Source organism: Siniperca chuatsi, linkage group LG21 (assembly GCF_020085105.1).
Source record: "Siniperca chuatsi isolate FFG_IHB_CAS linkage group LG21, ASM2008510v1, whole genome shotgun sequence".
In the NCBI taxonomy this organism is placed as follows: Eukaryota; Metazoa; Chordata; class Actinopteri; order Centrarchiformes; family Sinipercidae; genus Siniperca; species Siniperca chuatsi.
The window spans coordinates 24,260,553-24,284,561 of record NC_058062.1 but is presented as its reverse complement, the minus strand read 5'-3'; the positions used below and the strand labels follow the sequence as shown (position 1 = coordinate 24,284,561).

Below are 24,009 nucleotides of genomic sequence, written 5' to 3'. Positions count from 1 at the left end.
TCAGCTTGAGGTCGCGAACAGAAGGCCGGACATTCTCCTTCAGGAGTTTTTGATAGACAGCAGAATTCATGGTTCCATTTATCACAGAAAGTCTTCCAGGTCCTGAAGCAGCAAAACAGCCCCAGACCATCACACTACCACCACCATATTTTACTGTTGGTATGATGTTCTTTTTCTGAAATGCAGTGTTACTTTTACACCAGATGTAATGGGACACACACCTTCCAAAAAGTTCAGTTTTTGTCTTGTCAGTCCACAGAGTATTTTCCCAAAAGTCTTGGGGATCATCAAGATGTTTTCTGGCAAACATGAGACGAGCCTTAATGTTCTTTTTGTTCAGCAGTCGTTTTCGTCTTGGAGCTCTGCCCTGCAGGCCATTTTTACCCAGTCTCTTTCTTATGGTGGAGTCATGAACACTGACCTTAACTGAGGCAAGTGAGGCCTGCAGTTCTTTGGATGTTGTTGTGGGGTCTTTTGTGACCTCTTGGATGAGTCGTCGCTGCGCTCTTGAGGTAATTTTGGCTGGCCACTCCTGGGAAGGTTTACCACTGTTCCATGTTTTCGCCATTTGTAGATAATGGCTCTCACTGTGGTTTGCTGGAGTCCCAAAGTTTTGGAAATGGCTTTAAAGCCTTTTCCAGACTGATAGATCTCAATGACTTTCTTTCTCATTTGTTCCTGAATTTCTTTGGATCTTGGCACAATGTCTAGCTTTTGAAGATCTTTTGGTCTACTTCACTTTGTCAGACAGGTCCTATTTAAGTGATTTCTTGATTGAGAACAGGTGTGGCAGTAATCAGGCCTGTGTGTGGCTAGAGAAATTGAACTCAGGTGTGATAAACCACAGTTAAGTTATGTTTTAACAGGGGAGGCAATCACTTTTTCACACAGGCCATGTAGGTTACAGAGCACCGTGCATTTGCATCTAAAAGCTACAAACCACACATTTGAAGACAGCGAGGTGAAGATTCTAAGTAGAGAGAAGAATTGGTTTGAACGGGGTGTCAAGGAAGCCATTTTTGTGAGAAAACGCTACCTTCTGAAAAAAAGGCAAAAGGGAGCTCAACATGCTGATGATTTTGATGTGTTTATGGGCTTGATAGTAATGGAGCTAAAATATAATGTTTGTTCTATTGTCTGACTTTCATGAAAATCAGCGCATTCGTTTTCAAAATAACTTGTAGCCCACAGGGCGGTGTTGGTTAGGGACGAATGTTGACAGGACAGTGGCGCTAAAGGTCATGGCCAGGGTCACCAAAACCTTTCAGAATTAGGCTTTGGCTTTATCTTTTGGGGACAGGGCTGTAGCCAGGATTTTAGAAATAATGCTCTCATGAAAAAAGCATTTTTATTAGGATGTAGATATTTGGACATTAAGATATTTATGCATTAAACTGTTCAATTACATTTGTTATAATACTCTTTCAAAGCCTTGTCTACACTGCCAGGAATGGCTGACATGCTGAATCCTAACAAAATTAGTTTGTTTTGTTCACCAAAAAATAGTCTAATTTAAATATATTGAGTCTAAAAAAATAATGGAATCAGCATTGTTGCTGTCCAAGAAAAAAAAACTTAATGGGCTGAGAAAATTCTAAATTCTAGCTACATACACCATTTAAAACACATTGGGTTATCACAAATGCATTATCACAAAGATGAAAACAAAGGTATTTTTCTTAACTCATGAAAAGTTGATGATTTGGAGATACATGGTTTCCACAGGACAGCGATGTGGGTAAATAATGTATATGTTCTCCAGGTTGCTAAAACCCCCATATTCCTAGGAAGAATTCTGAGAATTCTTCAGTGTCCTTAGCTACGACCCCGTCTGGGAGCTGTGAATGTAAAGTAGTGTGAAGTAGTGTTTTCTCACCATGACCACTTCCTCAGTTTAAACGTCTGATGACGTGTGAGCAACAACTGTTTCTGAGCTGCAGCTCTTTCTCCTAATGCTCTGATGCTCTTTCTAAAGACAGTGGGGATGATAAACGGTCCACAGCAGGGATCAGCAGGGTAGCTGTGCTGATGAGCTGTGCTGATGAGCTGAACCTGCAACAGATTCAACACATGGGCCCGCTCCCACCAGCTTCCCCACACTCACCCTGCAACCACCCTCTCCCACTCCTACAACATCCCGCAAGATGAAGACCATTGAGAGACTGATACTCTCTCACCTCAGGCCCTGGGTCAGACCAGCACTGGACCTCCTGCAGTTGGCCTACCAGGAGAACATTGGAGTGGATGACAGCATCATTTAAGTGCTACACTGGGCTTATTCCCACCTGGACAAGGCTGGGAGCACAGTAAGGATCATGCTCTTTGATTTCTCCAGTGCTTTTAACAGTGTACAGCAGGCCTATTCAGTTGGCGGCCCACAGGCTGCATCCGGCCCAGAAGCAACCTCTGAGTGGCCCAACATAAATCTGATATATGACAAAATAAGTAAACTACATATATAGTGTATGGAAGCAGCTAACGAGTGAGGCATCTCGCTTCCTTCTCATCTCTGTTGAGAGTTCCACATGCGCAGTACCCATCGGGCAGGATGTTTACGGATGTAGCGACACAGCCAATCATATCTTTCACAAATCAATGTTTGCTCATGTGAGCTCCAACCAGCTTAGCAGCTTTTCAAAACATCTGGCTACTGACAGTCACAAGTAGGGAAGTGCTCTACTGAAAATATGTCTCTGTCAACCCTGAAACGTAAGTTTGACAATGAAACTCGTCCGTTTAACCCTGCCTGGTCTTTGTTTGTAAGTATTTGTTTTACCACCATCTGCAAACACCTGCTATTTTATTATTACATTCATTTGTATTAAATGTTTGTTTAAAATGTGTCATTAAAAACTAAACAAAAAGGTTTTAAATAGGCTGCTGAAAATGCCCATCTACATTTCCTGGTTTTAAAATCTGGCCCAATTGAATTTGTAATTGAATAGCCCTGCTGTTCAGCCTGCTGTTGGGAGAGAAGCTTAGGGTGCCTGACTATGTGGCAGCTACAATCACTCTGAGCTCCAATCACTCTGACATCTCCTAACTCTTTTAATAGTTAAAGGTGCCAATTTGGATACTTACCAGACAAGACAAGAACTTTCCACCCCAGAGAAAATATATGTCTTGTCAAGATGGCACAGCAAGATGTGAAGAACCATAAAAAATGTTAGCAAGTCAAGAGAAGAGAAAAAACACACACACAAACACTTTCTTTCTTACCCCCTGATGTGATCTGAGATAAGATGTCCAGATGTCTGTCATAAACTTAAAGGAGGATGTGACATTCACTGCCACTATGTCGCACAAGCACCTCAGACTAAAATAAATGGGCACTTCGGCCCACCAGACTCCATTGAGAAAAACAGTAATTTTACCTCGCAGATCATTGTAAAACATACCTTATTCAAACTAGACAGAAACAAAATAATAATAATATCTCTGTTAGTCTTTCCATTATGTCATTTCCTTTTTAAAGTTTTTCACTTGGCTAATGGAGCTAAGTAAGCTTAGCTGAAGAAGTCAGTGTAGCCAGATTCATTTTATTCAACACTCAGCCACAAACCTGACAAGGACTCCACTGCTGCTAGTTTAGCTAGGTTTGTCTTTAGCCCGGCGGCTAGGCTAGGATTTTAAGCTCTTTAGCACTTTTATGGACTTTACTGTGGATTTTAAGCTTTGAAGCACTCTCACAGACTAACTGCAAAACTGATGGCTGAGTGTGGATCTTGTCACCTTACCGTCTCAAAGCTGAAGAAAAGTATCGCCTGTCTGGAAGCCGAGCTCAGAGAAAAAGACAAGCTCATCCTGGAGTTCTCCACTGTCGCCTCAGCCCAGGAAAATCACCTTGCTGTCCTCAGCTCCTCTGGCTGCGGCAACCGGAATGTGACCATCCAATATCACTCCCCTGACTGCTTGATTCCAGTACTAGACAATGATCCCACTCTTCCGTGGCTCGGCTCCATCATCACTGGCGCCCTGGAGTATGAAGCCGTTTCAGCTAAGCCTGAAGATCCGTGGCTCCTCATGGGTGCAAAGCCCTAAGCAATTGCCATTTCTACTCCTTGCCAAGCCCCAGTGGATGCACAGTCACTCGTCCGCGGGGGTGGTGAGAAGGCTCAGGTGAGTTCAACTCCATGTCAACCGGAGCACTGGACTGTAGCCTGTAAGGACAGACAAGGTGCAAAGCACCTGCCTCCTCCACCTTCACATCGGGACCTCCCGCTGGCCAACAGGTTTGACATCCTGGATACACAGGACTTTCCTCCACTGGAGGGGCGCTCCCTTTTTCCAGCGGTCAAGTTTTCCTCCTCCTCTCGCTGCAAGTTACTGAAAGAGGCCAAGATCAGGAGAAGCTCTGGAGGTCTAATTCGTCCTGAGACAGCAGCGAACACCTCTGCTAAGAAGGACGCTGCCCCCTTGCCGCAGCAGTCCCCAGCCAATACTATCCCAGGGACAGCTGATGGAACTCTGCGGTCTCCACGATCATCGACTCTGCCTCCTCTCATCCCCCCAACTACGCTGATAGTTTGAGATTCTATTGTAACGAATATCCGCTTCGTTAATGCGGTCACACAATGCTTTCCTAGAGTTATGACCCCAGACATCCTCGAAAAGCTCCCCGGACTTCTGGCTGCACTCCTGACCGCTATCACGAAAATCATAGTCCATGTCGGCACCAATGACACCGCCCGTCAGCAATCGGAGCTGACGATAGCAGACTTCATCCACCTCTTTGACCTGCTCAACAGCACCGGAAAGCATGCTTTTATTTCGGGTCCAATTCCTACACTGCGTCGTGGAATTGGCCGTTTTAGCAGGATCCTCAGCCTTCATACCTGGCTCCAGTATGTCTGCAGCACCCATGACATTGGTTTTATTCACAACTTTAACTTATTCTGGGATCGTTCTATCCTTGTTTGCACAAGATGGTCTTCACCCAAACAAGTCAGGTAGTCGCATGGCTAACTTGCAGCACGCTGTGCTGTCCTCCTCACGTAGTTGACTATTTACATCACCTGTTTCCCTTTGGTCTTCTTCTTTCTCTTCTCTGCCCACCAAAAACTGCCACGCACCCTCTGCTGTCACTAACTTCCCCTTGTGGAATGATCATAGTGCTGCTATTTGGAGCCAGGAACCTTCTAGTGCTACTTTTAAAATCCCTGTGGTAATTTTGCAGTTCAATTCAATTTCATTTCAATTTTATTTATATAGCGCCAATTCAAAACAGAAGTTATCTCATTGCACTTTTCCTATAGAGCAGGTCTAGACTGTACTCTTTATAATATTAATTACAGAGACCCAACAAATCCCACCATGAGCAAGCATTTGGTGACAGTGGCAAAAAAAAACTTCCTTTAAGAGGCAGATAACTTGGACAGAACCAGACTCAATGGTGGGCGGCCATCCTCCGCTGCTGTGTTAGGTTGCATAGGTCCTCAATAATAATAATTATTACGAAATACGAATTAATACGAAACAGACACTGCCAACACAGCAATAATAATAACTTAATAAAGATCTGGGCCAGAACCCTACCTCCAGTCTCAACTTCAGCTCTGACCCAGCACAGACTTTTTAAGATGACTCCTCTCAATGTAAGATCCCTCTCTAACAAAACGTTTATTTTAAATGATTTTATCTCTTCTACTGATTTACATTTTATGTTCTTAACTGAATCCTGGTTACGTCCTGGCGATCACAGTCAGCTGGCTGAATTGTGCCCTCCTGATTATGACTGCTTTAGTCGCCCTAGGGACTGTGGTCGAGGTGGTGGCCTTGTTGCTGTCTATAGGAAGCATTAAAAGTGTAACCTCATAGCTTGCAATGACTTTTCCTCCTTTGACGTGCTCATGTTTAAACTTGGTGGCCCCCTGCCAGTCATATTTGCTATTATTTATCGCCCCCCTAAACCAGCTGGATCCTTCTTGTTGGAACTCCCTGAGTTTTTATCCAGTCTTGTGTTAAATTATGATAGAATTCTTCTTTGTGGTGATTTTAATATTCATGTTGATGACTCCCCAATGCCCTTGCTGGTGATTTTATAAATATTACTAACTCTTTCTAACTTTCAACAACATGTGTCTGGCCAAACTCATTCCCGTGGCCACACCTTAGACCTAGTCTTTACTTTGGGCCTGAAAATTATCATCTATCAACATCTATGGAAATCAGGGACATGTTTTTATCTGATCACCTATGCATTATTTTTAACTGTGAATTACAGGCTGCTAGTACTGTCTTATCCCGTTCTAAGTACACACGCATCCTTAATGAGCACAGTGCCTTAAAATTCTGTACACTGTTCAATTCTCCGGGCAGTGTGTTTCCTGATTCCTCCAACACCAACAATTTGGTTGATTCTTTTAACTACCTGTGTTCTTCAACCTTAGATCTCATAGCTCCTCTGAAAAATAGACCAAACTCAAAGACTAGAAAACAGCCATGGTCAAATGACAGTATTCAAAGCTGTAAAAGGAAATGCAGAAGAGCAGAACGCATATGGAAGAAATCAGGTCTCCAGATCCACTTTGTGGCTATGAAAGAATTACTCCTTTATAACAGGATGGTGAAGGATGCAAGAACATGCCATTTTTCTTATTTCTGCCCATCAGCACAACCCCAGATTACTATGTAAGATTGTGGCTCACTTAGTTAACCCTGCCTCTCCTTGTGCCTCTGCTGATTGTGAAAAGTTTCTTTTGCACTTTGTTGGTAAGGTGGAGTTAATAAGATCTGCTATCACCTCTAATCCTGCCTTTTTAGATGTGGATCACCCGCTCAGGGATTCTTTGAGCAATTTTTCTGCTGTTACTCTGCCTGAACTCGCAGACATCATGTCTGTTATGAGAGTGTCCTCCAGCCCTCTGGACAAAATCCCAACTAGGTTCTTATTGGAAGTTATGGATTGTATTGCGCCTCTTTTACAAATTATTTTTAACAGCTCACTGTCTACTGGCTGCATCCCAGATTACTTTTACACTGCTTGTGTCCATCCAGTCCTAAAAAAAACCTGGGCTTGATCCCACCCTCCTGGATAACTATCATCCAATCTCCCAACTGCATTTTATTTCGAAGATTCTCGAAAAAACTTGTATCTAAGCAGCTTCTTGCTGGTGTGGAAAACAATAATACCTTTGAAAAGTTCCAATCTGGCTTTCGTCAATACCACAGCACTGAGACAGCCCTTCTCAAAGGTACTAATGACCTTTTAATGACTGCCGACGCAGGCATGTGTTCAATTCTTGTGCTGTTGGACATAAGTGCTGCCTTTGACACAATTGATCATGGCATTCCCTATCAAGCCCTCTGACCTCAGTACGCTGAGTTCTCTGCAGGACTGCCTGTCTGACATAAAAAACTGGATGTCGATAAATTTTCTTCAGCTCAACTCAAATAAAACTGAAATCCTTGTTATTGGGCCCCAACACATCACTAAACAAATACTGCCATCTACTGGTAACCTGTCACAACATATCAAGCCTGTTGCAAGAAATCTTGGTGTCCTGTTTGATAGCAATTTATGTTTTGAGCAACATATCACTAAGCTTGTCCAATCATGTTTTTATCCCCTCAGAAACATTGCAAAAATCCGATCTATTTTAAATCTTAGTGATGCAGAAACTGTTGTACCTGCTTTTATCTCCTCACACCTCGATTATTGTAACAGCCTGTTCACTTGTCTTAATCAAAACACTTTGACACGACTGCAGACTGTACAGAACTCAGCTGCTCGGCTGTTAACCAGGACCAAGAGGTACGATCACATCACACCTGTTTCAGCCTCTTTACATCGGCTCCCTGTTTGTTTTAGGATTGATTTTAAGATCTTATTGATTACTTTTAAGGCTCTTCATGGCTCCAGACTTTATTTTAGACCTTGTAATCCCTTTTGAACCTTCACGTAGTCTGAGATCTTCGGGCAGGGGTCTCCTGTCTGTTCCTGAGTCCAGGATGGAAACTAAGGGGGACAGAGCTTTTGCCATCAGGGCCCCGAGAGGCTCTGGAACAACCTGCCCAAAGACATTAGGCTGTCTGAGTCAGAGTCTTCGTTTAAGTCTTGTCTCAAAACACATTTTTATCTGAAAGCAGATCCTGATCTTACCTGAACTGGCTGTTTATTTTATGGCTTTTGTGTATTTTATGTATTTTATTTATTTTATATTTCATCATTCACTGTGGTATTTTATTTATCTTGTTGTGAAGCACTTTGTACTTTGTTTTGATAAGTGCTCTATAAATAAAGTTTTATTATTATTAAATTTTCCAAATTAACAATATTTGCATTTTCATGGATTGTTTTTTCAGTGAAGGAAAATATGTAATTTTAACTAGGTAATTGAACTTTTTTTGTGGACAAACCATATCAGACATAAATTATTATTGCAAGCAGAATATTTTTATATGTCCCAAAACATATCTGGGGGGATCTTAAAGAAATAGACTAATGAAGTCCAGCTTTAAGGTGTTTTTTATTTTAATAGGTATTGTGCTTTAGTGGTGCATATTTTAAAGCATTTAATCTATCTAATTAACTACAGTATCACAAACCAACTGACACTGTGACCCAGACAACTGAGTTCATAAAATGTCAGTCAGTGGCGTCACACGGTTAAATAAGGTGACTGCAGTTAATTCTTCCAAGCAGGTAGACTAATTTGCGCGTGGATATCCAACGGCCCGTTTTTCTTAATTGGACCTTGAATGCAGCAGCACTGATCCACAGGAGTGAAATACAGCCACCGCCTCATGTACGGACAGTAGGAACTGTCAGAACTGTGGTGCGGCTGAAGAGACATTGATATCTTGTCAAACAGATGGGTTAAGGTCAGTCAATAGGAAAACGTCCACGTGCCGGTCAGATTAGAATCGGGCCGACAGAGCGTCCCGTTACCGGCGAGCAGTGTCCGTCTCATTGATTTGAAGGGGAATGAATGCTGACACATCCACGTAGTCAGCGAAGGCACGCGGCTGGCCTCACAGCGCGAGGCCAGTTGAAGAGCGGGCAGAGTGATGCGTTTCTGGGACGAGGGCACTTTGGTTTTACTCTGAAACTTCACAGCAGCAGTGTGGGGGCTGAACACCAGGACCACATTTGGATAACATGTCTCTGCTGAAACAGCGGGGGAGAGAGCTTGAGCGTTTCGATGGATTGTCGCTCATTTACTGGTACGTGAAAAGTGAACAAGCCTGCGTTCAACCCCGGCGCGTGGCTTTCGCTCTGGGAAAGAGAGAATGCAATACAAAACTTCATTACGAATCTGGCAAATTATGTTAACTTAACCATGACCTTCCAAATCAAAATGGTTCCCTTGATAGACACACAATAAGACGCTGTTCTTTCAAACTAATTCGGCTCACTTGCTCTTCCCACAGCCGATGTAGGCGCAGAGCGGCGGGAAATTAAAGTTTTTAGGTAGCGTATATGCAGAATTGGCCAGATGGCCTTTATGATTCATGATATACAATATCCTCAGTGTTGCTTAACGATGTGTGTAGCCTATTTTTTTCTTTTTGAAAATGGTCATATTTTTAAATATATTTCATTTTCACCTGAAGGAATGTGCTGTTAATGTGTGTAGGCTGTGTGTGTGTGTGTGTGTGTGTGTGTGTGTGTGTTGGTGGTGGCGGTTCAGTTGAGGTGATTTTGACTCTGGATTTTATTTCTTTGCCAAATTTGGATTTTTTTTAAATTTCACTATAAAATAACCACAAGATAAACAGCTTAAAATATTTCAAAATGAAAGGAAAATGTAATGCTACTGTAGCAGTGATTGTAGCACCTGCCCCCTTTACCCGTTTCAATAACTACTCAATGTAAAACCCTGCAGATTAAGCAAATTCATAATTAACACTAACAATATGTCATGTGTGCAGTTAGATTAAAGTATTTAAAGAGAAGAATGAAACCGTTTTAAGGTTACATTCAGTGGCATTTTTAAATTACATTGACAAAATTAAGCAACATAATGCAATGACTGACTGATTTATTAAAATTATCCTTTTTGTCACACCGTTGAAATGCCATATGGGATTAAATGACACAATGGTCAGGGGCGAATAGAAAATACATTTAGCATCTATAAAGAAACAACTAGATTAACCACTTCTCTCCTAGGAAAACAATATGAGTTTTCCATTAAAAATAGATAAATAAAGATGAAATGTTTATGATCCCATGGGAAAGTAGGGCAGTTTGGAGAGAGTTCATTTTGTTCTTGTGTTCTGTCCCAAGGGGAGGAGTCAGTCAGCTAAATGTAGGTGCTGAGTGGACTGTTGGGGCTGGGTCAGCCAGCAGCACTTAAAAAAGGCAAGCTGAAGGGAGGTGATATAACACTGCTGCGTGCCCTGTTCTCTGGATGACACCTGTCTTTTGACAGCCGACTCTCCCACAAACAGAACCACCCCTAAAGTTCCCTCATGATTCTCTCCTCCCAGAAATTACCTGAGCTCTGGGACTACTTTCTGATTTACGTCTCAGGAGCCTTAGAGTTTAATCCTGACAGCCAAGATGTAGACCTGGGACTGTTTCCTCTCAGGATGAACCCGACCATTAAGACCAGGTACGTGTGACACAGGGAGAGTCAGGAGCACTGCTGTAGATGCATGCTTACTTATCTGCTGAGAAACTGCTGCTTTCAATCACTGCCATGAGAGAGGTCAGTTTCTGATTCTGATTCTGAGTTTGTCTGGGTTGCTTGAAAAACAGCTGTGAGGAGTGTATAAAAAAACTTAAACCTGCACTTATACATGAAAGTGATGTATCTCACTGGTAAAGTTCAGCGACATTGAGAGACAGGAGAAGTTTGCATGATGTTTTGCAGGAATACTAGAAACTGGTTTGTTAAGTTTGTACCATTGACTAGATATAAGTCCGTGGCTTGTACTTACTAATGTAGTAGTAAATAAAAAAATGGTAAACTCAATAGATTCAAATTGAAATTTGTAACAAAAAGCAGTACTTTTGAAATGGCTTGATTTTACAATTTACCTTAAACATAATCTATAAGTTACTGTGACTTACTTGATAATATTTAAAATGATGTATTCTTAGTGTTAAAGGGTGGTAAACTCCATTTCACATATGTACTATAAGAAATAAAGTGACGAGGTGGAATGGAAATTATTCATGGTCATCGTGGCTTATTTCTGAATTTTTATTGATGCAATGCGTAAAAAATACACAGCTTGCCCTGTAGTTGCATATCTGTCACTCAAAATGAAAGCCATAGTTGAATAGTTCTTGTAAGGTTGGTTGGCTGCAGTAGTGCTTATACAGTGTATGAAACCATATTGACAGAGTAAAGTCTCTGATTTGTTAAAAACTACAAAAAAGACAAATGTTAATGAAGAGAGCATTGTATCTGTTAAAAAGACTGTTCAGTATTGAAGATTTGGAGCATTTGGAGCTTTCTTAAATTATCATTACAGCAAGGATTCCCTATGTGTGTTCTGTGATCCTCCAGGGGGTCCCCTGCAAAGTGAAAAATCCTTTCTGGTACTGAAGCCATAGAGAATGTGTAACAGTGACCATTTTGGTGGGTGTGTGTGGTCTTATTTTAGGACGGCATTAATCATTAGCATCCACCTGTAGTTTGTTACCTTTTAGTTTAGCTGCTTCGTTTTTTTGTTCACACTGACTTATTACAAATGAAAGAGGAGTAAACATGGAGTCATATGGACTGACAGGTAACTCATTCATTGGACAGTTCTGTTGATGTCATCCTGCATCATCAGCACAACATGCATACATGCATCAAGTTCCTGTGGCTGACAGCAGGTCATGCTGCACTGAACTGAACTGAACCTGATTTGTTTATCTTCTCTGGTGTCACAAAGAGCTCATGAAGAAATAATTGATTACAAGCATTATTAGTTGAGACTGGAACTGGACCTCATCTGTCACAATGATGAATAGGTGGGGATATCTTTAGAGGGCGATAGCAGGTCAACAGTATATGCCACATAGAAGTGGTATACACCATCTGAAATTTTGAATTTGAGATGCAGCTCAGCACTGTTTGTCAAGACATAGTCATAAATCTGTAATAAACATTGTGTTTTGGATAGACGTTTTGGAAGTTTAGAGTGTATAAGGGCTTAGAACATTATGATATTTGACAGATTTTGTGCAAAAGTTAACCATTTGTGACCGCTCGAGCGGTATGAAAAACTTCTGACATTTAGAGATTTCTGTAAGAATTGCATTTTTCAGCGATTGGATGGCAAGCACTTCTGTTCTGGATATTGCTTAAAAATCCCCTTATTGTGAATATACCTAGGAAAGCCATACATCGTCTGAATGCCCTGGGTCTCTAGTTTGTGGTTGTAAAGCTTCATGAGGCTGTGATTATCCTCAAGGTCACAGTAGGTTATTTTATACAGTGGGAAGGGACCCCTTTGAAAATGGGCATACCAGGTTTCCCCTCGCCAAAATTTTGCCTAACTTTGGAGCGTTATTTAGCCACCCTTCAAGCTGGGCACCAAAAGGCTAGCATGACACGAATGGATGCCTTAGGTCATCTAGTGAGCTCGCTACAACCTCTGAAAAACAGTAATGTCGGCTGAGGACACTGGCCTCCTAGCGGAGTTTAAGAGGTTAACAAATGATCATGCATGATAATATATAGATCAATGATTTATGATGGCTTAGGAGATCACATCTGTGAAAGTTGATGATGTGTGGACAGATGAAGCTACAGCAGCTATACAGGACTGTGCACAGACTGACACATGCAGAGATGCCGCCACGCAGGAGAACCACATCAATCTCAAGGAATATACATCATCAGTGTGTTGATGTGGTGATCACAATGCCAATAAAATCCCTGAAAAATGTTTAAAAAACATTTGAACAGAGATACATGGTGCATGAATCACACACTGCTGCTGCCCGCACAGATCAAACAGGATGTTAAGACAGTGAGACAGATGGTGCACTGCTGGGTGCAAACTGTTCTTTTCTTTTTCTATCTCTGTCTCTTCTACTTCAATTTCATATTTTGCTTTTGGCACTCGATGCTCGTTCTAGACAGAACCATCAGGCCAATACTGGCCTTTTGTTCAATTTCAAACATCAGGCTGTCAGTCTTGCTTACCTCTGATTTGATGGAAGGAGGTTCCTGCTGTGACTAGCAGTTTGTATTATTTTTCTATCAGGTGACTCATTTAAAGTTATGTGTGTTGTGGGAGGATTTTACTCAGCAGTCAGTAAAACCTGAAATTTAGCTCACCCTGTCTCAGATTAAAAAAGGTTTTCTGGAACAGACCCAGAGGCAGTGGCTGGGCAAGTTTTTATTGACAAGGGGATAGAGGGGATGGAGAATTGTAGAATAGCTGGTGTTAAAGGAGGATGGGCTGAATATACTTTGAAGGCACTGGTAGACTGCAAGGGAGGACTGATGGGAGCAGATGATCTTTGGCTGGTGACCCCTGGCTGAAGCTAGGCCCACGGGAAAGAAGGAGGTGGTGGATAAGAAGGTAGAACTGTGGCAGGAATCTGGAGAGAACGGTTATATACAAGTTAAAGACTTTGTTGTTGTTAGAAACGGAGGAGAAAAGTCCAAAAAACCCTCCTGGAAAACTCACAGTGATGACTGACTTGAACTGACAAGGAGTACCAGAGAAGGAGAATTCTGGACAATGTGGGGCAGCTGGGCTTAAGACAATCCAGGAAATTCAGGAGCTCTGTGGAGTACAGTTTTATAATACATCCCAGATATTTTGTGATCGAGTCTTTTAATGGACCTTGTTGTGTAATCATTTTGCATCAATCTGCACCATCAACGTTTAGAATCAGAAATATTCAGAAATGCTTTATTGATCCCCGAGGGGAAATTCGTAAATTATTGTAGTAAAACTACAGAGTGCCTGTTGCTCAGAAAGAAGAGCTGGCAATCCAATTTTGTAGGGTTCATGGTTCAATCTCGAGCTATATTGATATTGCAAAAAGCTACTGTATATGTATCTGGCAGTATGTCTCTTGATACAGGATTTTATCCATTTCGCCCACTCCTGTCATCAGAGTGGGCATGATATTCACTATGATGGATTACATGAATCCAGGAAGTTTTAAAGTGAGCCTATGTAACTTGGGTGTATTTAACAAGTGACATTTACATGATAATGGTAAATGTTAAAATGTAGACTAACAGTAGGACAAGTAGAAAAGAGTCATAAAGTCAGTGAATTTACTCTAATGGCAGTTACACAGGAATATACAGTGGTGTGAAAAAGTGTTTGCCCCCTTCCTGATTTCTTTTATTTTTTTTTTACATGTTTGTCACACTTGTTTCAGATCATCAAACAAATTTAAATATTAGTCAAAGATAACACAAGTAAACACAAAATGCAGTTTTTATAAGAAGGTTGTTATTATTAAGGGAAAACAAAATCCAAACCTATCCAAACCAAATGGCCCTGTGTGAAAAAGTGATTGCCCCCTAAACCTAATAACTGGTTGGGCCACCCTTAGCAGCAACAACTCCAATCAAGTGTTTGCGATAACTTGCAATGAGTCTTTTACAGCACTGTGGAGGAATTTTGGCCCACTCATCTTTGCAGAATTGTTGTAATTCAGCCACATTGGAGGGTTTTCAAGCATGAACTGCCTTTTTAAGGTCATGCCACAGCATCTCAATAGGATTCAGGTCAGGACTTTGACTAGGCCACTCCAAAGTCTGTCAGCCTCACTAGAATGCTGTATCAAATTCACATCTGAATCCATATACTGTATGTTACCATGGTTAACCTCTTCCACTCCCTACCATAGTCTTTTTTTGGGAGGGGGCGCAGGGGATCTTTAGAGGGCGATAGTAGGTCAACAGTATATGCCACATAGAAGTGGTATACACCATATGAAATGTTTTAATTTGAGATGCAGCTCAGCAATGTTTGTCAAGTCATAGTCATATATCTGTAATACATTTTGGAAGTTTAGAGTGTATAAGGGCTTAGAACATTGATAGAAGTATATGATGGCCATTCCCATGCTTAATTATGTCTTATAAGTTGTTGCAGCAATATTTTGCGTTGATACCATTTGTTACACAGATTTTGTGCAAAAGCATAACTTCCAAATGGATTCACAGACTTGCACAAGATTTTGTGGAAAGGTTGGTCATGAGCCAAAGGACAGCTCATTAACTGTTCATGCCAATTGGGAAAAAGGGGGTGTGGCAGTGGGAGTGGCCTGTAACAAAAAGGCACATAACTTCTAAACTGATTCACGAAACATGAACAAACTTTGTAGAAAGACACACACACAAACACAGATAGACAGACATAGACACTTTCATTGGTGATGGTTTGCCCACCCAGACACTTTAGCCATGCCCCCTTTCGTGCCCCCTAACAATGTTAGCGCTTGTTCCAGCGGACCTCAGTTAAAAGTTAACTTTAAATCAGCCTGGTTCTTTGAGAAAAGCATACTTGGGAGTTCCAGGTGAACCCGTGGAAGCTATTGCTGTAGGTGTGTGGTCATGTCATTAAAAAAACACAGAATGTAAAACATATCAAAATAAAATAATTTTTAATGCCTGTGTTTTATTTTTCAGTGGAATTTTTTTCGGTGCCAGTACAACTTTTTCCGATAAGTGTTTTTTCACAACAATACAACTTATACTGTAGATCTAGAATATTGACAGCCTTTCTCTAAAACACTGGTTGAAACCTCATAGATAGCACATTGCTTATTTGGCTTGGTGTCCTTGACTTGATTTTTATTGTGAAACTGACCACAGGCTGTGACAGTGGTGGCAGGTGAGACTGGATGCACTTTGACAGGTTATTTACTCGACTCCTGTCCTGTGGAATTCATGCCTCTGGTGGCAACAAACATCACTACTTCTGCTGTGACAGAGGAAAAAAACATGCTCTCATTAAGTCACCTGGCCTCAGCATCTTTCACATCCTTATCTGGAACACATTGTTATGACGTACATATGTCCTTGGTTCCTTTCATGTTAATTCAAGGTCATTATTGCATAGATGTAAGTGTAGAATCCAGTCTGGCAGTCCAGTCCAGTACACAATGTCCTATCTTATTTACTTGTATCACTGCTGCTTTTAATTTCTGTCTCCACCTAATGTGAACAGACAAAAGGCTGTTGAAAGGCATTCTGGGAAACTAAGGAAATCACCTGAAGCAGTAGATAAGACAGGTTGAGGGAAATAGTCAGTAACAACACTTCAGAACAGAGTAAGTTGGGCAAGACATTGAACCCCAAAATCCTCCCGATAATCAGCCTAGCACCTTGCATGGTAGCTCGCTTCCATCTGTGTGTGAGTGTGTGTGTGAATAGGTGAATGAGAGGCAGATTGTTAAGTGCCTTGGATAAAAGCACTATATAAATGCAGCCATTTCCCATTTAGATACAGTTTTGTCTGTGGTATTTATTCTATGTATGTTAGGGTTCTTGAACACAAAATATGCTGATTTAAGAGCTGCTATTAATGTAAGCTGCATAAAACAATCTGTACAGCTACGTTCAACTCATCTACACTTTTTACAGCTATTTTTCGTCGCTATTTTTAATGGATATAGTACGCAAGGTAGCTAGCTAGCTATGTAGGAAAATGATGCTCCTATTCTTAATCCCACCTACAAAACTCTGATTGGTTGATTTGGGGAAATCAGCTGTCAATGAGCACAACACCAGGCTTGTATGACATCTTAAGAATGTCTCTGGAACTTGGAATGTTCTCAATAATTTTCTAATGCATTGTGGGTAATGTATCAGCATTGTGTTTGTCCGCCAGAAGCTCCGTCATAAATTGACATTTTATCCAGTTTTTAAGCCACACTTTTTTTTACATGCTTTTATTGAGGATTTTAAGCTTTTAGTTCTTTTATGGATGTTTGTGCTAATTTTATTGCTTGATCGCACTTTTCCCCTCACCTTCTCTGGATTACCTGGACTCCTGCTAAACCTAGCTAGGTCTGTGTATAGCCTGGGGCTAGGCTAACGGGTTGTTTTTTTAACCGAGGATTTTAACCAGGCTTGCTGTAACCTGGTGGCTAATCCTGGTCTTCAAACATGGCTGTGTGTCTGGATTGCCAGCCTACCTTTGCACAATTGAAAACAGACGTTACCCGACTGCAGGGTGATCTCAGGGAGAGGGACAAGTTAATCCTGGAGCTATCACTCGTAGCCACAGCGCAGTCAAACACCTCTCCCTCCTGGGCAATCCAGTTGACGCCAGCCTGTCCACCCCTCCAAATCATACAGCATTAGCCCGGGACAATGATACCACTATGTTGTGGTCCGAAAGTTAAGGGATCCACGCTACGGCCCTTTCCACCCTGGGGGAGGATGTATGGCTCAACCTTGGAGCAAAACCTAAGACCCAAGATTGCTTGACTCCATCCATCTCAGAGCCTTGGGTCCAAGTTAAAAACAGTAAGTCCTGCTGGGGTAAGCATTGCCTCCCGCCGCTCTCACAGGAAGCTCCCCAGCTTGGGAATAAATTTCAAGTTCTGGACAGCCTGACCTCTTCACCTTACCCAGTACATCCTGATCCAGCTGGCTGTCCTCCCTCCTCATCGGCTGATCCCCCTGACCTGCCAGCAAATGGATTTGACATCCTCGACAGGAAAGACTTCCCTCCGCTGACAGGTCCATCGCATCCAGAAGCGGAGCACTCCCCATCGGCTTTTGCTCACCACCTGGGAACCCGTAAGGAAACCTCATTCTCACGACGTAGATTGCTGAAGCAGGCAGTGTCCAGACACTCTGCCAAGTCTGTACTGGCCAACGGCAGCATCCCCCCCAGTGCTATGTCCTCTGCGCTGGGTAGGCACCCTCTTCCACCGGTGCATGATAGTCGGGGGCGCTCTTCTACTAGACCTGTGCCACAGCCACCTTCAAATCTGATCGTAGGTGATTCCATTATCATGGATGTTAGGGCAAGGGTGTCCATCAGTGCACGTGGCACCAGGACACCTAGGCGGGAGGTCGATGATCGACTTTGTTGTCGTATCATCTGACCTCCGCCGCGTGTCTTGGACACTCGGGTGAGAGAGGGGCGGAGCTGTCAACCGATCACCACCTGGTGGTGAGTTGGATCCGCTGGCGGGGAGGAAGCCGGACAGACTTGGCAGGCCCAAGCGTATCGTGAGGGTCTGCTGGGAGCGTCTGGCGGAGCCCTCTGTCAGCAGGGTCTACAACTCACACCTCCGGGAGAGCTTCTCCCAGATCCCGGGAGGTTGGGGACATTGAGTCCGAGTGGACCATGTTTTCCACCTCCATTGTCGATGCGGCGGCTCGTAGCTGTGGTCGCAAGGTTTCTGGTGCCTGTCGCGCGGCAATCCCGAACACGGTGGTGGACGCCGGAAGTAAGGGATGCCGTCAGGCTGAAGAAGGAGTCCTATCGGGCCTTGTTGGCTCGTGGGACTCCCGAGGCAGCTGACAGGTACCGGCAGGCTAAGCGTGCTGCAGCCCGTGCGGTCACAGAGGCAAAAACTCAGGACTGGGAGAGGTTGGAGAGGCCATGGAGGAGGACTATCGGTCGGCCTCAAAGAAATTCTGGCAAACCGTCCGACGGCTCAGGAGGGGAAGCAGTGCTTCACCAACACCTTGTACGGTGCGGGTGGAGAGCTGTTGACCTCGACTGGGGATGTTGTCGGACGGTGGAAGGAATACTTTGAGGATCTCCTCAATCCCGCTGTCACGTCTTCCGAAGAGGAAGCGGAGGCTGGGGACCGGAGGCGGACTCATCCATCACCCTGGCCGAAGTCACTGAGGTTGTTGGCAAGCTCCTTGGTGGCAAGGCTTCGGGGGTGGATGAGATCCGTCCTGAGTATCTTAAGTCTCTGGATGTTGTGGGACTGTCTTGGCTGACACGTCTCTGCAACATCGCGTGGCGGTCTGGGACAGTGCCTCTGGACTGGCAGACCGGGGTGGTGGTCCCTCTGTATAAGAAGGGGACCGGAGGGTGTGTTCCAATCACAGAGGGATCACACTTCTCAGCCTCCCGGTAAGGTCTATTCCAGGGTACTGGAGAGGAGAATTCGTCCGATAGTCGAACCTCGGATTCAGGAGGAGCAGAGTGGTTTCGTCCCGGTCGTGGAACACTGGACCAGCTCTATACTCTCCATCGGGTGCTCGAGGGTTCATGGAGTTTGCCCAACCAGTCCACATGTGCTTTGTGGATCTGGAGAAGGCATTCGACCGTGTGCCCCGGGCGCTTTGTGGGGAGTGCTCTGGGAGTATGGGGTCCGGGGCCCTTTGCTAAGGGCTGTCCGGTCCCTGTATAACCGAGCAGGAGCTGTGTTCGCATTGCCGGCAGTAAGTCAGACCTGTTCCCGGTGCATGTTGGACTCGCCAGGGCTGCCCTTTGTCACCGGTTCTGTTCATAATTTATATGGACAGAATTTCTAGGCGCAGTCAGGGGCCGGAGGGTGTCGGTTTGGGAACCACAGGATCTCATCTCTGCTGTTTGCAGATGATGTCGTTCTGATGGCTTCTTCAAACCAGGACCTGCAGCATGCACTGGGACGGTTTGCAGCCGAGTGTGAAGCAGCTGGGATGAGAATCAGCTCTTCCAAATCTGAGGCCATGGTTCTTGACCGGAAAAGGTGGTTTGCTCTCTTCGCGTGGGTGGGAGTCCTTGCCCCAAGTGGAGGAGTTTAAGTATCTCGGGGTCTTGTTCACGAGTGAGGGACGGATGGAGCGTGAGATTGACAGGCGGATCGGTGCAGCGTCTGCAGTGATGCGGGCGCTGTATCGGACCGTTGTGGTAAAGAAGGAGCTGAGTCGAAAGACAAAGCTCTCGATTTACCGGTCAATCTCACGCTCCTGCCCTCACCTATGGTCATGAGCTTTGGGTAGTGACCGAAAGGACAAGATCGCGGATACAAGCGGCGAAATGGGCTTCCTCCGCCGAGTGGCTGGGCGCTCCCTTAGAGATAGGGTGAGGAGCTCAGTCACACGGGGAGCTCGAGTAGAGCCGCTGCTCCTCCACGTCGAGAGGAGCCAGCTGAGGTGGCTAGGGCATCTGATCCGGATGCCTCCTGGACGCCTCCTCGGGAGGTGTTCTGGGCATGTCCCACCGGGAGGCGGCCCGGGAAGACCCAGGACACGCTGGAGGGACTATGTCTCTCGGCTGGCCTGGGAACGCCTCGGGATGGATGGTTAGGGCAAGCAGGATTGTTTTCCAGGTGCCAATGTAAATGACATTCTGGCAGAACTCGTAGTTTGTACACCTCCGAAAGTTGTCATTCACGTTGGCACGAATGACATTCCACGGCAGCAGTTGGTACTTTTAAAATGTGATTTTATGCGTCTTTTTAACATCCACAGTGCTGCTGTTTGCAATTTAGTTTTATCAATAATTTTAATCTGTTCTGGGAACGCTCTTCTGTTTTTAAACGTGATGGACTCCATCCAAATCATTCAGGTACACAAATGCTAGTGGCAAATGTGTTTTATTCCATCCTCTCCAACTCCCGTGTCTGTGCTATGGACAATAGACAGTCCCTGGGACCGAGTGCTTTCAGTTTTCGTTTCACTGTAAACTTGACCAGTTTGAGTGTGCTTGGCCTATCCAGCTTTGAATCTATTATAAAGACACATGGTCCTGCATCTCAGCATGACCCCTCCCAACCTAGGGAACTTTTAAAAGCACCTGTTTCTTATATAGGTGTTTTATGTAATAGCAGGTTTCATGCTCCCTGTGCTTTTGATAGCCATGTTTCTAATACTCATGTTTCAAATGTTTTGTACAAAAACATTTTAGACAACACAAGTCATAGAAACACATGTAACTTAATTACTTTAAATCTACTCTTGGTCACTCTGTTAACTTTGGTCTGCCCAATATAAGGTCCCCCTCCAACAAATCTTTTATGTGCCAGGATTTTATAATTTCTAACAAATTTGCCTTTTTTTTTATCATATCAGAAACCTGGCTTAATGTTGGTGACTCTGTCCCCCTGATAGAATCCTCACCCCCCAATTTCTCCTTTTTCAACCGGCCCAGGTTATTTGGTTGAAGGGGTGGACTTTCAGTTGTTTATAATAACAACTTCAATTGCTCACTCATCGTCCATTGAGTCACTGTGTTTCCCTATTAGAGGGTTAATAAGCTAAACCCTGTATGCTCTTGCATTTGTAATACTTCCTCTGCAGCCAATTTTACAGATGCTCTCTTGTCTTCCTCAGTTGATATTTGCTCAAGATGTTGACACAGTCCTAAATAATTTTAATAACACCTGCGCCCAGATCCTCAAATTGCACCATCAAAGCATTTAAGTCTACCTCCAATGGATAACTGACAACATACTTGCCCTAAAGAGGGACTGTTGTAGGGCAGAGCGGAAGTGGAAAGCCTCTAGACTAACAGTGCACCTTTACATTTTAAGAGTTTCTATGAGTAATTTGAATACAGCAGTTAAAAATGCCAGAGCACAGTATTTTTCTAACCTTACTGAAGAAAACCAACACAACTCCAGGGTTTTGTTCAATGTAATTAACCGTGCCACAGAGGGTCCTCCAAGTCAATATGGACCCCTCCCCTCAGAAATGTGTTGTCAACAAAGTCTCTAGTATCAGAATGCACATTCCCCCTCCTGCGCAGGACACAACAATTTCTTTTAACTCAATATCTATTGACACTCTCACTGAGGTGATTGACATCCTCGACATCCTACCTGTACGATTTCTAAAAGAAATATATGGATCTCTCAGTCCCTATATTGTTGCCATAATTAACATGTCACTATTGACTGGTTCTGTGCCTGCTTATTTTAAGAATGCAATAGTTCAACCCCTTCTGAAAAAACCCTCTTCAGACCCTAACTCCATGGATAACTTCAAACCAATTTCCAAACTGACTTTTCAGAAATGGACTCTGAAAGAAATTTCAGTCTGGATTTAGGGCAAACCACAGTACACTGCACTCCTAAAAATGATGAATGATCTGCTGATACTGGAAAATCTGCAGTTTTAGTTCTGTTAGATTTAAGTGCTGCATTTGATACTGTTGACCTTGTCAAAGACAAAGAAGGAGAGGAGGAAGGTGTGTTCGTAGGCAGAGAGAGAAGAGGAAAGCTAAGAATGTAGGACTGACAGTAGGGACTTTGAATGCTGGAAAGAGTACAACAGATGCAGTATTTGCTTTGAGGATGCTGATGGAGAAGTACAGAGAAGGTCATAGGGAGTTGCATCGTGTCTTTGTAGATTTAGAGAAAATGTATGACAGGGTGCCGAGAGAGGAGCTGTGGTATTGTATGAGGAAGTCTGGAGTGGCAGAGAAGTATGTTAGAGTGGTGCAGCACATGTATGAGAGCTGTAAGACCGTGGTGAGGTGTGCTGTAGGTGTGACAGAGGAGTTCAAGGTGGAGGTGGGTCTGCATCAAGGATCGGCTCTGAGCCCCTTCTTGTTTGCTCTGGTGATCGACAGGCTGACAGATGAGGTTAGACAGGAATCTCCATGTACTTTGATGTTTGCGGATGACATTGTGATTTGTAGTGAGAGCAGGTGGAGGAAAATCTAGAGAGATGGAGGTCTGCTCTGGAAAACAGAGGAATGAAGCTTAGCCGCAGTAAGACAGAATACATGTGCGTCAATGAGAGGGACCCAGGTGGAACGGTGAGGTTACAGGGAGCAGAGGTGAAGAAGGTGCAGGACTTTAAGTACTTAGGGTCAACGGTTCAGAGCAATGGAGAATGTGGAAAAGAGGTGAAGAGGCGAGTGCAAGCAGGTTGGAACGGGTGGAGAAATGTGTCAGGTGTGTTGTGTGATAAAAGAGTCAGCAAGAATGAAAGGAAAAGTGTTCAAGACGGTGGTGAGACCAGCATTGTTGTTCAGCTTAGAGACAGTGGCACTGAAGCAAAGACAAGAGGCAGAGCTGGAGGTAGCAGAGCTTAAGATGTTGAGGTTCTCTTTGGGATTGACGAGGATGGACAGGATCAGGAATGAGTACATCAGAGGGACAGCTCATGTTAGATGTTTCGGGGATAAAGTCAAAGAGGCCAGATTGAGGTGGTTTGGACATGTTCAGAGGAGAGACTGAATATATTGGTAGAAGGATGCTGAGGTTGGGGCTGCCTGCTCACGGTCATCCTCTGTGAAGATGACCTGCGGGGTACCTCGAGGGTCTGTCCTTGGTCCACTCTTGTTCCACTCTTGTTCTCGCTCTGCATGTTACCCCTGGGGCATGTCATCCGCAGGCATAATATCAGCTTCCAATATCAGCTATGCAGATGACACTCAACTGTACCTCTCTTTTAACCCCAATGATTTTTATCACATTAATACTAAACTGCATCCTTGACCTCAAATGCTGGATGGCTCAGAACTTCCTGCAGCTAAATATTAATAAGAACGAGGTAGTTATTATTGGACCTGGCACAGCTAACACTCAACATCTGGGCTCTCTGTCCCAAAACATAGCCCCAAACTGCAAAAATCTTTGGCGTCATCTTTGACAACAATCTGAGCTTGAACAAGCATGTTAATTCAGTTGTCCAGTCTTGCTTTCTGTAGCTCAAGAGAATCTCCAAGATCAGTTAATTTCTGTCCAGTAGAAATCTACAGACATCATACACAGCTTTTATTAACTCTTGCTTTGACCACTGTAACTCTCTCTCTCTACATATGTCTGAGTCAACAGAGTTTACATAAATTACAGCTTGTCCAAAATGCATCCAGACTCACCAAAACTCCCCTTGATTGGCTTCCAGTAAATTTTAGAATTGATTTTAAGATATTATTGATAACTTTAGATCTTTTGACACCATACGTGCCTAGTCAGAACCTGAGGTCCTCAGCCAAGGCTCTGCTAGCCATTCCACATTCTAGGACCAAGACCAAGGGTGACCTGGCCTTTTCTGTGAGGGCCCCCACTAGGGGTGTAAGCGGTACCTGTATTCGTCCCAAACCGTTTGGTACAGGACGTTCAGTTCAGTATGTGACTTCCTCGGATCGGTACGCCCTGTGACCCAAACTATTATGTCAAAATAGTTTTTTGACAACTATTCGCACCCGCTGAACAGAAAAAAGAGTGTGAGT

At 43.7% G+C, this 24,009-nt stretch overlaps 1 protein-coding gene across 2 annotated transcripts in view; it reads left to right on the top strand.

Moving 5' to 3' along the window:
- Nucleotides 1–8,716: 8,716 nt before the first annotated feature.
- The window catches only part of si:dkeyp-72e1.9 (syntaxin-binding protein 4), a 138,138-nt gene continuing 122,845 nt past the window's right edge, over nucleotides 8,717–24,009 (top strand). Inside the window, exons 1-2 of one of the 2 annotated variants that reach the window (XM_044182697.1) lie at nucleotides 8,717–9,165; nucleotides 10,435–10,559. In XM_044182697.1, the coding sequence (XP_044038632.1) occupies nucleotides 10,537–10,559 (23 nt within the window). In that variant the 5' untranslated portion in view covers nucleotides 8,717–9,165; nucleotides 10,435–10,536. The remainder of the gene's footprint in view (nucleotides 9,166–10,434; nucleotides 10,560–24,009) is intronic. The other variant, XM_044182695.1, reaches the window with a different exon arrangement.